Source organism: Apteryx rowi, unplaced genomic scaffold, assembly GCF_003343035.1.
Source record: "Apteryx rowi isolate R43461 unplaced genomic scaffold, aptRow1 scaffold_163, whole genome shotgun sequence".
Lineage (NCBI taxonomy): Eukaryota > Metazoa > Chordata > Aves > Apterygiformes > Apterygidae > Apteryx > Apteryx rowi.
The window spans coordinates 1362968-1381141 of record NW_020447897.1 but is presented as its reverse complement, the minus strand read 5'-3'; the positions used below and the strand labels follow the sequence as shown (position 1 = coordinate 1381141).

At 38.3% G+C, this 18174-nt stretch overlaps 1 protein-coding gene across 1 annotated transcript in view; it reads left to right on the top strand.

Moving 5' to 3' along the window:
• Positions 1-1684: 1684 nt before the first annotated feature.
• Positions 1685-18174, top strand: part of LOC112963193 (histone-arginine methyltransferase CARM1-like) — a 51301-nt gene continuing 34811 nt past the window's right edge. Inside the window, exons 1-4 of the mRNA XM_026060020.1 lie at positions 1685-1728; positions 2149-2291; positions 15798-15904; positions 16095-16199. Of these exons, the coding sequence (XP_025915805.1) occupies positions 1685-1728; positions 2149-2291; positions 15798-15904; positions 16095-16199 (399 nt within the window). The remainder of the gene's footprint in view (positions 1729-2148; positions 2292-15797; positions 15905-16094; positions 16200-18174) is intronic.

Here is an 18174-nt window from a genome sequence, read left to right as displayed (position 1 = left end):
TTGCAGATCTATAAAACGCTTGGGCAAGTCCTAGCAAGCCCACGCGGCTGTGGGACTGCAGCGTAGGGTGCTCACGAAGAGGCTGAGGGAGCAGAAGGAAAAGCGCGGGGGGGGTCAAATTGCCGTCCGTTAAAGAGGTAATGGTCACAGGTTGTAGCAGGGGGAACCCTAACTCGGGATTAAAAAAGCGTGCCAGTGAGAGTGTTGAGTCTTGGAACCCCGGAAGACGGAGAGCAGTTGAGAGTAGCAGGTGCACTGGTGTATTCGTTACTGTGCTTTGGAAAGCRGTGGAGGTTAATTCAAGTCCTCCTTCCCCCTGCTTTTTGCTTAGTCCTGCTTTTGGTTACTGTGTTAAACTCACAACAGGAAGGAAGTTTTAACACTGAGAAGAGAGTTGTATAATGGGTCAACTGAAGTATAAATTTAACTCTTAAATGCATGAATATGAAATTCTTCYTTGACAGAGAAACTGTCATTTCCCAGGTCTCAGGCCTGTGAACCACGAACCGTGGGTGCAAACATTGCAGAGATATGTGGATCAAACCCTAGAAGTTATTGTTAATACTATGGGAGGAATCCTCAAGCCGTGGAAAACTAGCTGGCTGTGTAGCTACATTAGACCTGCCCTCGGGGAATTGTAAAGCTAGTGTGCCTTTAATTAGTTTACAAGCATAAATTACAGAGGAGGCTACGAGTACAAGTGAATGCGCAGATGTAAGAGTGAGTTAGCTCAGATGGGACACATCTCCTTTCTTGACAAACTTTCTTTGCATGCTTAAGCTTTGCTTGAGATAATACCTTGCAGTGGCTTTTTCTCTGTTCTGCTCACTTCTCATCACAGCAGATGCTGTGAAGTGTAAGACTTAAAAAATGCACTGACTAGCTATRTATGTGTCTGTGTATGCCCTCTCTTTTCTCTCTGTGCTCCTTTGAACAGTTAGCAAAGTAACATGGCTCAGCAGTGTATAGTTAGCTTTCTACTGAACTTTTACACTGAAATTTTATATTAATAATTTATTTACTGCCTCTTGCTTTTCAGCCTGCCTCTTTTCTTTCCCTTCATTCTGGGTTCCCTTCAGCTTTTCTCTTTCATGTTCTGTAGCATATTGCAGTATATCCTTTTTCTGTGATACTGTCAATTTTTGCACTTTTGCAGTTAGTTATCTTTTTGTCTCTGTTTTTCCTTAAGCATTGTGCTTTTTTCTGTTTTGTTTTTCTTTTCTTCACTTCTATTCACAAAGATAAAATGTGCATGGGAAAAGCAGTACTAAGCACTTCTTGCTAGTACAGTGGACTAAACGAATGAAAGGATGGTCCAAGGAAATGGAATCCTGGAGCTTTGYTGTTTCGGTGGTCAAGATATATATAATGCAAATATGACATTATTTGAAGTCTTTGCCTTTTGTAGCCCATGTCCATAGCAGCCATAAGCATAAAGTTCCCTGACCTATTTCAGGTTTCTGGAAGTGAGAATGTGGATTCTGTTTGGTTTGCTCATGCAGTTGCCTCCTGACAGCTGCAAGGCTGGTAATGAGACGGTGCATACTGATTTATTGCACTGCTTAAGGCTCTGATACTGGATCCCTTCCACAAGGAGCACAGCATGCAGGCTTACCCTCTGCTGCTCCTGTTCCTAGCTCTAAAGTACTTGCGTCTTCTTCGTCGTCCAAAAAATTGCGTCGCTATGTCTCACGTGGTAGATTTATTGATGGTTGTCATACGTGGCAGGTACGTACTGTGTGCTTCAGTGAAAAAAGCTGTTTTCGTTAATAGAATTGATTCCTGGCTGTTCTCCATGACATTCCATTTGCCAGAGCAGCATCTCTAGAGGTTGTCGGGACACGTGCACATAGTATTGCACCAGCAAAAGAAGTAGAAAAATTGTGTATTTAAGACCTTATTAGGATCCAGGTTGTCCACCCTCTGAGGACAGGACAACATGAAGAGAACTGTGGTGTGTGGATGATAAGCGGGATGGATTTTTGCAAAACTGTGGGTCACTGTGGAAAATCAGCTTAAGAAACAACATGACAGAGAAGATGTATTTCCCCTMATTTGKGCACTTCAGATACAAGCTCAGGCTATTTATTGTTAATCAAGAGAGACATCTAGTTCTATTTGTGGTTTTGTTTTTAACTGCTACTAAAGTATTTTTTTCCCTTCAGCTGATGGAGTCTGTGTGTTTAAATGCTTGGTTAACAGAGACACTGAATACTGTCGTTTGGGAAAAGAGTCTGTGTTAATTACGCTGGGATACAACAGTGCCTTGCTTCAATTCAAGTCACAAGCTGGTAAGTACATTTTGCACCTGTGAGTATCTTCTCTTTCCTGCCATGCTGCTATATTGGTAAAATTGACTTTTAARTATGCTGTCTTCTACCTCTGTTGTTGGCTATTTGAATATTACATTTTGTTATGATGGTCATAATTTGTGCARCTTCATTTGCCTCTGTCCCATTCCAGCCATCTTTTTTGCAGCGCAAACTTTTCACATAGTAGACGTAAGTTTTTTTACAAGACAGCTGCAGATTTGTTTTTTGAAGAAAGCGACTGCAGATAATAAGTACGACTTAACCACATAACCTGTAATACTTGGTAAATGTAATGATTCGTGTGGGCAATCTGCCAGTTACTGCTCCTCAGTCAGAAATTGTCTTGCAGATTTGTTAATCTACATAGTTCGTGGAATAGTGTAACATACACCTGGAGTTCATGGGATAAATACTTTGTGTGTCGGCATGCTGAAAAAACCTCATTCTGTTGTAGAAACGTAACAACATTTTAGCAGAATGTGGAGATACCTATTTTTACAGCTCTCCCAATGCCATTTTTTGTAACTACGCATTTATTCTGAGTAGCCTGCATTGTGGGCACAAATYGTTTTGAAATTGTGTAACTATCAGCAATATACTTGCTTCCTATGTGAGAATAACAACCCGTTCTTACGTAGCAGCCTGTATCACTAGGCCTGGTGATTTCCAGAGGAGGCCAGTGTAATTATTCCCGAGGCACAGAGCAATTAGATTTAATTTTTGGYAGCCTATTTAAAGACATACACATGTTGCAAAATACCAGGAGCTGACAAGCTGGATGTATATGGGTTGGTTGCTACTATATCTGAATGTCTCACAGTGTTGCACACACGCGTACGTTCATTCCAAATTGCACTCCAGTAGAAAACACAGTTTTTAGACTCATCTCATTTTTCAGTTGTGTACCAAATCTTGGGAACCTTTAAAATCCTGCCTCATTACAGTGTTTCATCTGTATCCATCAGGAAAAATTATTCACATTTTTAATCTCTTACTTTGCTAAAACAGTATCAATGTGACCTAGAAATGACTGTTGGTGGGTTTTAAAAATTCGTTTATCTGAGTAGTGTATAGTTCAATATTGTATTCCATCAAGTTATTTCTTTTGAGGCTACAATTCAGTATTGTCTCTAACAGACTCTCACATCGAAATTAAGGAGATGATTGAGATTAGATTATTTAGAGATTTATTAGCTCATTGCTTAGATAATTAATAACTAATAATTACAGAGTCAGCTAGGCAAGTTTTTCTTTAATCTTTGTTTTGCATTCTCTACCATGTCTTATTAACTAGGAAGGTCCTAATTCCTAAAGGCACTGTTAGTTTGGGATCCCAAAGCAAAAAAAGTTTCTCTTAGTTCTCTTCCCTGCCTTTGCAAATAAATGTTTGAAAAATTCAGATAATTTCAGCCCAGTTTGTATTTTTCCTAAGAGCAGATTGAATATTATTTGGTATCTTCAGTCCCCTCTTTAGCCCTAATCTTTGGTGATTTGTTTTTATAGCCACGTATTATGAAATAGATAAAAAATAAGATAACAATCTCTTAATTTATCAGTTCTGATTAGTTGTAACATGACAAAATAGAATGTTTTCCATATTTTTTTCCCTCAGGGAAAAATAAAGTGAAAAGGTCTGTCAGTCCACGCAACAGCTCATTGACAAAACTGCGGGAATATAACTGATAGGTCCAAGTAAAGCCTGGTCAGATTAGATGATGAATCTGTTGGTGTCAGATGTAACAGGTTGGCTGCTGCTTTCAGCTGGAAGTTATTGGTGGGACATATTTTCCCCAGTGCCGTGAGGAGTGCTTGCTGGTACCTTCTTCTACGTGTTTATTATACTGTGTTATACCAAATAGTGCCTCGTCTTGAGGAACTCACCCGTTCTACAAAGAAGGCAAGGCCGTGGAGCATAAGTCAGCTTCTGTTGTTTGCTATGTGTGAGTGTAAACGCTGGTCTCAGTTTTATGTACATGCAAATGCGTGTGCGTGTGTGTAAGCATAGATGTATGTGTATAAAAATACATAAAAATAGGCTGTGATTCAAAAAGTTGCAGAGAAAACGTTCTCCTTTTTGATTTGTTGAAAGTGTTAATTATGAAAACGTGCTGTAAAAGCTTTAGTTTTTTAAAGGCTTCTTTGTCTTTTAGGAAGGTAGGGGGAGATGAGTAGTAAGGATGGAGGAGAGGGAAATTCATGCCCTGCTTGTGCCCATGCAGAGAATTGCTGCTCTGCCTCCAGCGTTTAGACGCTCATAAATCATAGACTGTATCTTCCATTTCCTGCTAAACATATGTTAAACATCTGAGTAAGATCAAGCAGGCCATAAAAATGAAAGTTAGTAGCCTACAGGCTTCTCTTTCGGAAACAAAGATCATTTATCTGGAACAGATCAAGCAACCAGTCTGTAACTCATCTGTGGCAGACGTGGTATGTAGCTCTCTGCTCCGGGGTAGAAATGCCCTGCTTAATTTAGCAGAGAATTAATTGATGAGCATAGGATGAGTTGTTCTTTCAGGATTGTGGTAGGATGCAGATTCCTTTCTTGTCTTACAAACTTAACCTTGGTCTCCAGCCACTTGCACAGTGAGTCTAGGTGCTGGACATGCCAGTAGTTGTTGTCTCTAGGTGGCATTTTACTAGCACAACTCTCCTTAAAAGTTTTTGGCCAGCTCTAATAGTTTGTGCCACCTACACAGAAGCACAGTACAGGAAAAATAAAAGTGCGCTATTTATGTTTTACTTCTTTTAAGTCTATATTATTTGTGGATCTCCATGTATAAAATTGAGATGGAGACATACAAGTGTGTGTGTATGTGTGTGTGTATATAYACACGTATATATATGAAATACATCATACATATATATTGTCATTTCATATATGTAAACTGTACGTGTTGCTGCAGTATAATTAAAGCAAAGGTACACGGTATAGCTTATGGTGATTTTTTTTTACCCAAGTATCATTTCAGTGTAATAGCATATGATCTATTGGGCTGTGATTTCACTAGCAGGTAGTGCAGTCCACAAGGAGCAAATATGCAGAGCAGAGCAGTCGATGCCGGGGGTCTGATGTGCAATCTGTCCTCATTTGGGGAAGGGGGCAAGAATAGAGGGCATGTTCACTTTGGTCTGCGTCTAGTTGGGTCACAGAGATTTAGTGCTCATTTGCTGTTGGAGTGCGTTAGGTTTGCTTCTGGAGTGCATGTTCTGGTTTAATTTCGTCTGGAAGGAGTCCAGTTAGTGTACACTGAGACCGCTCTGTCATGCAAACCAGAGCACAGGAGGTGGGGACAGCTAGTTGATACGCTTCAAAAGTGTATTCTTGATCTAACCTAAGAGACTGATACAGATGCACCCTAGAAAAATTCAAAAGTCTGCTGGTGAAGTACAGCTACATAGGCTTACCCCATTGTAATATTCACACTGGGTTTTGAAACTTGCGYGTAGCTTACACATGGCTCACCTGGAAAAAGTTCCTACAGTTATACAGTTATAAGACTGGTTATGTTTTAGAATGTTGCTATTTCAGGATCCAGTTTTGGTTGTTTAGATTTTTGAGTTGTTCTAAGAAAAATAAAAAGTTGAAATATATTTTAAATGTACATTTTTCAAATGTTTGCTTTTCATATTCTAGATGCTTTCTAAGGGCCTCAGCTCCCCATTAAATCAATACATAAATACTTTTTTAAGGCTGGAAGTGGACCCACTGGTTGCAGTTAAACTATTCAGCAGTTTTAACCTAAGAATCCATATCAAATAATGAGATCCATGAAGTAGCAGTCCAGTGTTACTCTGCAGTTGCTTGCTAGTCTCTGTTGAAAGTAGTGATTTTGTTTTTCAGCCATGCTAAAAAAGAAGAGTCTGGCTGACCTACAGCTGCTTTTATTTTAGTTGATTTAGAATGCAGTTAAATTCACAAATATCTTTAATGTTGTATCTTGAAACTTTTGAAGGGTTTTATTGAATGAAGAAAAAGGTGCAATGTTTTGAGAAGAGAACATAAACAACATGTGACTGTAATTGCAACTCTGCAATTAACAGTAGTCTTGAAATCTAGCATTCCAGCGTCTTGTCTCAAAAGAGCAGCAGAAAGTTCTACTGCTGATATGACATCTTCAAAAATCAAGAAGGGCTTTATTTTAAGCCACACTACATGCAGCTGTCATCCCTAACTTCTTAACTTCTGGGACAGAGACTTTGGCTCTGTGTTGTACTCCAGCTTCTGCATTGATGCACAGTCACAAAATTACTCTAAGATTTGCAGATGCTTTCCCTAAGTTAACTCATTTGTGTGCATGTCCCCAAAACTGGATGGGCTTCGGGAGTGAACAGCTATCAGTTCGACCTGTTCAGCTTTCGAAGAATTGAGTGTCTGGTAATAGTTTCCCAGGCTGTGTTTGGAATTGGGAGCTATGGTGTGCAGGAACAAGTTTCTGTGTTTCGGTCTTGAAGACGGCTGTTCTGTTTGCAAATCTGAAGAGTGAAGACTGCCACTGACAGCACCATATCCACATCTGCTGGTCTTGCTGTTCAGACCTCCGGGTTTGCCACTGTCCCTGTATGATGTTCTCCGCCGTTGCAGCGGCAGATCATCACAGGCGATCCAGTTTTGATGCAAGTAGAGGCTGTCATTCAGAGCTGTTTTGCAGTGTTTTGGGCTGACTCACTGACTGTTTTCAAGGCAGTGAGGTCTAAAGAGAAGCTCAGGACCTAATCACTTCTGGCACTGTTTTCAGTATCTTTTGTTTCTCCAGACTTTCCTTGAACATTTCGATAGGAATGTTTTTAACGTTAGCATTTTAAAGTACTATTTGATGCTGATTGCTGGAAGGAGAAATTAAGATAGCTGGGAAAAGGTCAGTCTCTTTCCCCCACTTTCTAATTAACTTGTAACATTCTGTTGTTTTTGTTGGAATTATTCTGGGCTATTTCCTTGCTAGGTAATATTAGTGTTTGGCTTTTCAAGCGTGATCTGGTAATTTTATTTTCTTTCCTTATGTAGGCAAGTAATTCAGCATAATTTTCCCACAGCTTTAGAAAAAAATAATTATATATTAGATTTTAGATTTCTAGATATTCTACTCAGATTCAGTGTCATTAATAAGATACTTAATCTTTCTTCAACTCACAACCTCTGTTTTCACTGCTAGGTCTGCCTGCCTACGAATTTCAATACAGGGGTGCTAGTTCTGTGTTGGAGGTGGCAGCATGTTTGTATCAGGAGTATGTCCAGTCATTCTGAATGTTTAAATATTCATTTAAATTCTAATGTCTTGTGTTCTGGTAAGAATGGAGGAGATTTTGCGGGGGGGGGGGGGATAATTTCTGGTTTAGAATAAACAGTATTTCATTCCAGTAAGGCAAGGTGTGTGTCAAAAAATACTGTCACTGCCTTGAAAACAAATATTCAAAGGTGCTTGTGTGTGAGGCACCTCCGTGCCCACCAGTTCAGAAGTGATTCTCCCTAAGCTTTGCTAAACCCTGAGCAAAAGAGACCCTTAATGTACAGAGACTTTCAGCATTGTGGCCATTTACAACCAGAAGAGACAAGCAGACTACCTAAATCAACTATATCTGTCTCAATATATCCATTTCATCCAATCATACTGTGTTGAGTCTAATAGTCTTCCTTCACTAAAGCCTAATTTGTGTTCTGAGGAAGCGTGTTTACGTAAAAATCATCCATTCTTTTGAGGAAGAATAAAATAAATAAAAGATCTAATATTTCCTAGTTTAAAAGTTCCAAAATTATARTATAATTTAAAAAGTCTTGTTTGAAATATGACAATAGTTCATACAATCTTTGTGCAAATTTGGCCACAACTTTAATACCCATTTCTCTCTCTCTGTTGTCAAATCCAATTTTTATGGTTGTTGCAAGGATAGTGAGGTGTTTAAATTCAAATACTTTACAATGCCACTTTTCAAATCATGACTTACTCTTTTGGTAACATTTTTTAGTGTGAGATTGACACAATGGGGGAAGCTTTCGCATCTGCTAGTTGACATTACTTTGGAGTGTGGTTGCAGCTTGAAATTAAAGGTACTTGTTTAATATCCTTCTTGATGATAACTCACTGCTTTATGAATTTGGCTTCATTGTTTTACTTTGAATGAGAGTCACTCACTAATGGATGGAAAGTTATATTAGAATAAAATAGATTTCAGTTAGAATGTACAAGATGTTAGTTTGGAGATGGTGAAGTATTTTGCTTTCTGTTTACCAAAGAAAGCATTACTGATATTAAAAACAATATAAAAGATTTTTGCCTTGGGAAAAGTATGATTTAGAAAACTAATAACGAGATTTGGAAAATGTCATCCGGTTACTGATGCTGATTGACAGAATGCTGTCAGTCATGTTTCATGTAAAAACACACAGTTGATTAAGTCCCCTGTGTGTTAATGTTTTCTGATTAAATTTCTAAGCATCAGGTCCTCCTGTGCTGATGCTGGAAATGATTCACCCACTAGTGTGTTTGGGACAAAACCATTTCCATAGCAGAAATCCAGAATAATAAAAAGGTTTAGAAGAACACTGGAGAAACTGACTCATGAAGTAGCATTGCTATAAATGACCTAGTTTGCAAATTGTGGTTTAATATTCAGTCAGTCACAACAAAATGATCTAATGCTCTTTGAAATATTAGTAAATTAAGTGTTGAAATGAACATCTGAATCCTGTTAGTCTAATCTGCTGTGTTTATGGCTATGAAAAGCTCTATATCCATTTGAAAGGTAATTGTATACTGTAGAGAGAAAAATCTCTAGGTTAAATGCAGTCAAACTGGAGTAAACCCAAGGATATCTGGGAGCTTTTTCTTTTGAGTCTGTGTGGTGAATGCTCTGGAATTTTACTAGATTACTTGCAATAGACATCACTGTGAATTTCTGAAGCCTAATACATWTTGCTGAATAAAAACAAAAGGCTTTTTTCCTCATTTGGAAATATTACTCTTACCTCAGACATCTTGGAAAGTAATCAAGCCTAGATAAACTCACTGTATTTTTACTGCAGATTTCTACTGTTTTGCAAAGTGGAGATTTTTTCGTTTGGATATTGGGCAGCTCTGTTGTTCCAAGTGGACGTGTCCCCCTCAAGTATTAACAAAAGACAGCCTGACTGGCCTGATCGCTTGATACAGTCTTGTGAGAAATTACGGGCTTCTTTGCTTTCCTTTTTTCCAAACATGGATCAAAGTTATGACTGTACACCTTTCATAAATCCTAGAGCAAACTTATTGCTTAATGTAAGTACTGCATTTTAATGGTAGCCTGCGAATGATAATACAAAAGGGTGTGAAAATAGCACTTCTACACTGCTGTTATGTTAATAACCCTTGGTCAGATACTATATATTTTTCCCCCTTTTCTCCCCTAGCACCCTTCCAGGTTTAATACTGGAGCCTTCTATTTCTTCCTTCCCCACCCTCTTCCCCTTCAGAATAGTGAGCAATTCCATTTGTTTAAAGCAGATGGGTGAAGTGCGCTATGGTAATATCTTGTGTTTGTGTGTGTGTCCGCTGCTGTGAGGATAAGCATCTCGCAAAGAGCATTCAGCAGTCTGCACGTGCAGAGTGCGTCTGTTTGAGTGACGTTATACGAGGACTGGGGTATGTATGAAAAGTGCCTGCAGGAAGCACTACGGAGTTCTGGGGCTACAGGTGCACGGGACACGCAAGAAGCAGAAGTCTCTGGAGGAATATTCCTGTCGGCTTTGCTCACAGGAGTCAGTTCTGGGTGGTCTTTATTCAGTTCCCAGCTGAGTTCAAGGCCGTCAGTACAATAGTCTTTGTAATAAGTCCCTGAGAAGTTATCAAACTGTATAGCATGGGTTTAATGTCCAACAATAAATGTTAGTTAGTTGAGGTACATAGCTGGTCAAATCTTTAAGGTCAAATGCCTCTATTTTTCGGCAAGATATGGCTTTTCTCTCAAGGCAAAAGTGGTCACAGAAAAATGTATTTTCAGATGTTAATTGAAAAAAAAAGTGGGAGAATAAGAAACAAATCAAAATGCTAACAAACCTGACTTTCGAAGAAAATGTTTGAAAGTTACATTTTTTTAATGTTCTGTGAAGTTGTTTGCAGGAGAAAGGTCTTTTTTTTCCTTAAGTAGATCCCTGAAAAAGCACTTCAGCATACAAGCATGAGAGTCTTTTTCATGGCCTTCTCAATGGCTAAGAAAAGGAGAAACTGACGCTTTTGTTCTGAAAGCTAATAATGGATTCTGTAAGATGTGTTTTGCTCCAGAGGAACATTTATTATAGGATAAGCCAGAATACAAACCAGGAATTTTTTGCTGTTCCTTGGTAACTGCCTGCGTGAATGTTTTTATCACATGATGTATAATAAATGYGAGGAAGCTTACCTCTCATTGGAAGGAGATGTAGTTATTGTGGGATAAGAGCTTGCACACAGGTAGTTACTGAGCGTACTTAATGAGCTGAATCAGTTTTCAAGATTGTTTGTTATTCATGACTTTTAAAAATTGGGATAGTTTGACTTGCTGCGTTTAATTTTTTTTCCGTTTTATGGACCATAGAACACAAGCTTGAGTTCTTTTAAAGGGTTGTATGGTGGACTTTTGATCCAGTTAAACTGCAGTTGGTTTAAAAACAGTTTATTTCAGCAGGTAAAATGCACAGGTTTAACTGCTGTATTGTGCTTACTCCAGTGACTGCAGCTCATGTAGGTGCACCCAAACAAGCTTTACAGTAGCTAGCAGGAAGATTTCTAGGAGTCCAGCCTATACAGCACATGGTCCAGCACAGGCTAAACAGCTCAAATATGCACTCAGCACTTGCAGTCTCTTCCACCCTTTTGGAAATAAACTGATGTCCAGATGGGGTAATATAAACTAGATTAGGCTGCATGTCTGTAGTGTTCTTCATTCCCAGTATTCTTTTCCATTACTTTCTGAATAACATCCAGATAAGGCTCCTTGAAAGAGAAACATTTGTGTTTTCCTTTGCTGCTGGTGTTTTTTTTTTTTTTTTTTTTTTTGCGATACTGAAAAGACAATAAATATGTCTGCATAGCTTTCTTCTCAAGAACATTGTTATTCTTGTTGGAGTGGTTATTTTAAGTCTTACAATGTGTGGGAAGGAGTAAATGCATTGCATTTGAAAGCCTTGACTCATTAATTCATCACTATTAGAACGTGGCTATAGCACTTACAGAGTTTTGAGAGTTTTTTCTATCTGTTAGTGGAAAACTTTAGATTGATCTAAGTGATTGGGGAGAGGGGAGAACAGAAATTTGTTTTTCCGTCAGTGAAAATTGTAAGATATTTCCTTGAAGTTAACCAAGACCATGCAAGAGGATTCAGTGTCATCTTCCCAATCTGCTGGTTTTCCAGAGAATAAAGCGAAAGGTAGTTTTGAGGGTGGAAAAAAGAAGGCTTTGCATGGCATCGAGAAGATAATAGAAGGAATCTCTGACAGGACTAGATTAGCAGRCTCTTAAAATTGTGGCATTATAAGTACTACATTCAGATTAGTATTCAACACCCTTCAGTAAAAACCCATTATACAGGGATTTACTTTGCAGAAGGCGATAGAAGATCTGAAGAGGCTACCTGATAGTTCCTTGGGAAGAGAAAATCAATTCCTTACAGACTCAAAGGAACAGATGCAGAGAGTGCTAGAACCTTGAAGAAGGATATAGGGCTGAGGATTAATGAGAAATATTCTTTGGCTGTTCCTGGAAAATGCTTTGCTGATTTTTAGTTCTGTATGCTTGACTCTTGGCTGCAAAATAAGGAGTTTCCAAGTAGGTGATCTACCAGTATTCCAGTCTATCTGTGAGCCTAACTGCTTTTGGTGTGGATTTTTTTCCTGTCCCCTTCTACTTTTAAATAAAGAATGAAATCYGTTTTCATAAAGGCTAGGACCATTTCTGGATATACTTCTATGTATGACAGATTGAATTCCCAGCTTCTTAGGAAGGTCAAAATTGAATTTTCTTTTAAGCACCTTGGTCAATATGCAGCTGAAGCTATATTTCGTATCACAGGCAGGAAGTATGAATTAACAAAAGAAGTTCCTTTATAGAGAATATAAGAGGATACAAGCTTAGTGTGTTCGTTTGCACAAGCAAATGGAGAGAAGACGGGTTWTTGTAAATACTTGTTGGATATAGAAGATAGGCTGGAGAGGAATGCCTTACTTTCTCCTGAGACAATCGACTAAAGAAAGAAGCACTGTGTTCCTTGTCTCTGCTAAAGAAACCAGAACTATGTCTCTTTTCTATAGTAGATTGGTTTTATATGGGAGAATTTACGAAAGCTTCACAGTGTATCATTTTTCAGTTTATTTCATATGCCCATGTTGTGTGCAGAGTGTTCACAATAGCTTATTCCATTTTTCTACATTAAAAACTAAAAATTCATTATTTGGCTGTTTACCCTAACAGTCACAAATGAATATGTATCTGAATTCTCAGATAGTATTTGAAACTGGCGGAAACTGTTATGAATAGTTCTGGGCAATTTGCATAGCCTAAGAGATTTCCCTTTAGAATTTTTGACTTCTAAAAGGCATGCATTCAGAAATTGTTATCATCTTGCATGTACTCTGTTAAGAAAATTTTAAGGGCATCTGAGATCTATTCTGAAAGATTGTGAAGAAACTTTGAGGACCTCCCATTATTTCTTTCTATATTGATATACTCCCCGACTCAATGAGTATTACTGTTGTGATTTACCAGCATTGTGGAGAGCTCCATCTGCAAACATCTTATTTGTGTGTAGAGAAGTATCATATCACAAGTAAATCATACTTTTGTCATAAAATCATAGAATAATTCGGTTGGAAGGGTTCTGTGATGGTCATCTGGTCTGGCCCCTTACAGCAGGGTCAGCCCCAGGTTGCTCGGGGCTGTGCCTTGAAAGGTCTTGAAAATCTCCAAGGATGGAGACTGCACAACCTTGCTGGGTAATGTCTTCAATTTTTCTTAAACTGTGTTTTGAAATCCATTCTCATTCCTGGACCCCAAAGATGTTCTTCTGAGTGTTAATCAAAACTGCCGAAAAGTCTCTGCAGAAGTGTGAAAATAATACTGTGCGTGAAGAGCAGCTATAGAAAAGAAAGGAGACAAGCGTGTCACTGAACCTGTTACATCATCTCTAACCTTCAGATAGGAAAAATATGGGAGAAGCCTAAGATAATGGGTGATTGTCTGGAAAAGATCTCCAGTATCCAGTGTTCTTTCTGCTGTTGTGTCTCCGTGCAATGAAGGAACAGAGGGACTTGTCTGTTTAGGCTGTTTTCTGCCTTTACTGTCAGAAAACTGGCACTGTTTGGGCCTCTCTTCATCCCTTATCATGAGCCAGTCACTTACTGTAACATTCTGCACATCATCCTTACTGTGTTGGAGTGAAAAGGGCATGCTGATGGCATTTGCACATTTTCATGACATTTTACTATTATTTCTGCAATTCAGAAGCAATAGCAATTCAGAAGCAATTTCAAATCCCCAGATCACCCCAAACTGAGATGCTTAATATGACATCTTCTTCCCACTGGAGTTGAAAGGCCAGAAGTAACAGAGTGGGACCTTCTCTCACCTAGAAGTGGCAGGAGAATCTTCAGTGGCAACAGATCAGTTCTGTAGCAGATTTCATCAGCAGCTGAAGCTTGTATGAATAAATGGGTGAGCTGTGTTTTACAACTTCTGCCACACATACAGTCTTCTGTTGGTGTAAGGTTWAAGTGACTTGTTCATTCACAGTAAGCTAGTGCTTCTCAGAGCTACTGCTCCAGGCTTTCAACATGCTGATTTTGTTGCATCCATTAGACTATTCATAATTTCAACTGAGAGACATTACTTATTCCAGGAGGCTTAAGAGTGGATTTTGTTATGTTTAGTCTAGCTTGTGGTTGCCCAGACATTGAAGGGACTGTGTCCTCAACTGATTTAAACTTCTCTGAGGAACTATGGCTGTTTGTCACTTTTCCAGTGCTAAATTCTTACAGTGAAACAATGCATGACTGCCTGAAAGGTAGAGCTTTTTCCATCCAGTTTTCAGGTTGTAATGATTTCTAGCTGAGCAAAGACTAGAAGTTTTGGATAACAACAGCAGCAGTTTCTGAAGCTTTTACTGAATTCTAAATCTTTTAGATTTAGAATCTTATTTATCATACACTTTTACGAAGGATTTAATATTTTCTGCTGTGGATCTCTCTCAACTCCCTACTCAAACTTTTTTGACTGAATAAAGAGTAAAGCATTGAACTCAAAATTATTTTATTCTTGAACTGCCAGCAAGTATGCTTATGTACATTTGTGTGAACATGGATCTTTGTTTTCATTCTCAGGCAGCTTGACATTGAGGTTGCCCTGATTTCCAAAGCTAAAAAGAAAGCCATCTTTGGAAGGAATGGCCATCTTTTACCTCTCTTCCTTTTGCAAAAGTCAGCTTTCTGCAGTGGAAAAGGATCAGAACAACCAAATCTCTGTTTTCAGGATATCAGAATTTCCTGACATGATGAAGGAAGTTCTTTTCCCTGATTCCTGTATTAATATGTTAGTTTTACTAATTAGTTGTGCTTTTCAAAGGCACTCCTTGTTTCAAAAGGGGTCTGAATTATTTCCAAATGATTAGAATACTTAATGGGTACTTCCCAATGCACATACTTTTATGCTTCAGGCACTTGCTATTTTCATTTGAAACTCTCAACTGTGTAGGAGTTTCCTGTCTCTCTGGTTATTAGCATTGTGTAATTTGACTTCTTTGTCTTCTCTTGTCTTCATATGAGCAGAAGATACAAGACTTTCATCCTTTATTTTATTGTTGTCATTCATACTGTTTTCCCCTCATAGACGCTTTTTTGTCCTACTTCTTGTTCTAGATACAGTCTCCACTGACTCATTGCTTTTTAGGCCCACCTGAATTTTCCTGTTACTTGTCTAATATCAAAAATGATTATGTCTACAGAAGCCAAAATATTGTTACTCTGAACTTTTTAGCTAGACTGCTTCTAAAGAGAGATAAATGGTCCTCAGCCTGACTTTTTAGGCCAATTAACTTGGGTTAATTCTAGGTTTTAAATCTCCTAGCTCAAATACAGGCATCTCATAATACTTCTAGATAGTTCTCTGTGTTGAGCATGAGTTAGCAGAGATTAACCCAACGCAGTATGTTGAGGCTTATGTTCAGCCATTCCTCTGTTAGAGTTCACCATCACAGATATCTGCTTTATTTCGCTGACCGTGATGGAGAATCCTTGGCAAAAGCTGTGCATGTATCCAGGTTCTCTGCGAAAACAACTTCAGGTGCTGTTCAGGTCTTTGCATCAGCTTTTCTTTGTTTAATGAAATTTGAAACTGTTTACTGCATATTTATGAACACTGTAAGCTAAATGAAACATTTATCTGAAGTCTTACTGAATGTGTTCCAACCCTGTCACTGCATAACATTTATTTTATTCTACTCTGCTAGTGTTGCTTTGCTACATTTGTGTTTTTTTCTGTTTTTCAGAATACAGCACATTTTCAAATGCATTGAAGAGATGCTGTAACCAAAAGAAGGAAGACTCTGTGTTCAGTCAGCGAACAGATGAAGCATCTGCTGCTCAGTATTTTCAGGTAATGAAACTGTTCAGTGCCAGTTTGTGGAATCTAAGTTACAGTTGTTTTCCTGACCTTCGTCATCAGGTCATTTAGAAAGATAACTCAATTTTGTTCAGTGAGCGGTCAGACCCTTGGTAATTTAAGAACAGGAAAGATTGATGGGCTTTATCTTTTCTCTATTTTTCCCTTTCTCCTCTCCTTTTAGTTTTATGGCTGTCTGTCTCAACAACAGAATATGTTGCAGGATTTTGTGAGGACAGCCACGTATCACAGTGCTATCCTACAGAACCACATAGATTTTAAAGACAAGGTAAGCTCTATTAACAATTTTAAATATTCCAGGGTCCTGATTAGGCTTTAAACTTCACATTGAACAACACTGGTCAGACTACAGCTTTTTCTCATCTGAGATTTTGTGCGTGAGTATACTAACTTGTGTGTGTTTCATATTTGTAATGTCATTGTCAAACACACGGATGACAATGTATGATGGTGATGGTACAGTATACATCCTAGGATGAATGGTCCAGAACGTGGATCCAAACATGAGTTACAAATTCCTCTGCTGTCCTCTGTGTACAATTAGGGAACCTGGATAGGCATATTTCTTGACTTTATAACTGTTAACATTCCCATTTGGCATCTCAGGGCTTATATGCAAAGTGAGTTTCTTTATCTTGACTGTCAACTTTGTAATTGCTGTTGTGTCTCATAGCCTCTTGCAAATACCTGCAAAAGTATTCTAGTTTACATGTCTTTCTTTGAGGTCTATACTGAGTGTTTTGCCGCCTTGCAGTTGTTATAGACTAAGGAAGCACATAGTTGACTGCTGTGACTCCATTTATATGTGGCAATGAGTTGGAAAGAATGCAGAAACTTTTGCTTATGACTTCAGATGCATAGACTCATTTCCAGTATAGGTGTATAGATCTTGAAAACTACTATAATGAATATAATGACCATTTTTGTTGCTTTAGTACTTTGCCTCTTACTTTCTCCAGACCAGACGCTTCAGAGAAAGACACAAGAAAACTTACACTGAGAAGATGTAGGATAACCTCTCTCCCAGTCATTTGCCAGTTGTAGTTTGTTAGGCTTCTTGAAATCCAAAGCATAGGGCTTGATATCTTTTGCAAAGTTTTTACTTTCTGTTTTTTTTCATTTGAAATTAGTTGCACTAACTCTAGTGACTTTTCTGACCATATCCAGGACCCATCCCCCTGTGCACTCCTGTCTCTTCCCACCCTTAATGATATTTATAGCAACAAATTCTGTAATACAATTCTGTAATATAATGGTACATTATGTGGAAATTAATCTTCTTTAATAAGATTCTGAATTTGTCAACTTTCTAATTCTGTCATTTTGCTTTTATGTTATGAGGCGAAGGAGGATTCATGTTCCCAATTGACTTTCTTTATATTATTCCTCCATTGTGTTAATTTTTGTCATCTCTTCTTACTTGTCCTCTCTTCTCATCTCTTCTTCTGGGGTCAGCATTCCCAGTCCTCTCAGTCTTTTTCTGTAAGAAGAAATTGCCCGTGTCCTCTTACCATTCTTACTGGGTTTTTTTCAGAGCCACCGTTAATTCTGCTGCACCTGTTTTGAGAAAGATTGACAGCAGTTATACATGGTGGCGCAGGCAAACCAATACAACTGATTTGTATTATAGAATTCTGATGTCTTAGTTATTCTTTTCTCTATTTCTTAAAAATCTGGACTTTTTTTTTCTCTGACTGCATCTGTCTATTAAGAACATTTAGAACTTGGATAGTATGTGAATAGTTCAGGTTTCCTAAAAGTGTATTAATCAGCATAGAATTAAACTTATCTTAGTATTGTCCAGTCACCTAGCTTTTTTAGGTCCCTCTGCTCTTGAGTAACCTAACTTTGTGTCATCAGCAGGTCTTGCTATGACACTCCTAAAACACTCACTCCTTTTAAAAATAAAATTTTTTAATGAAAATACTTTAAAATAAAAAATATTAGGGACATGGGACCTTCTGTAAACACACAGTTTATAAGCAGTAGCCTGGCAGCCCAGCAGGAATGTTTGCAAGGTCTTGAAATGGCAGCTGAGACAGTCAGACCTGTGCTTGTGATGTCCAGGCAGGTAACAGCAAACAAAAAATCTGGAGCGATGCAGCAGGGTTTTGTTTTTTTCCTTTTTGTCATTTCTTGTCCTCTCTCCTTTTTCTCTGCCCTCTCTTCTTTTTCTCTTCCCTTCTCCCATTTTTCTGTGTGCACTTACTCTTTTAAAGGGAGCTTCTGACTTCAACTCACAC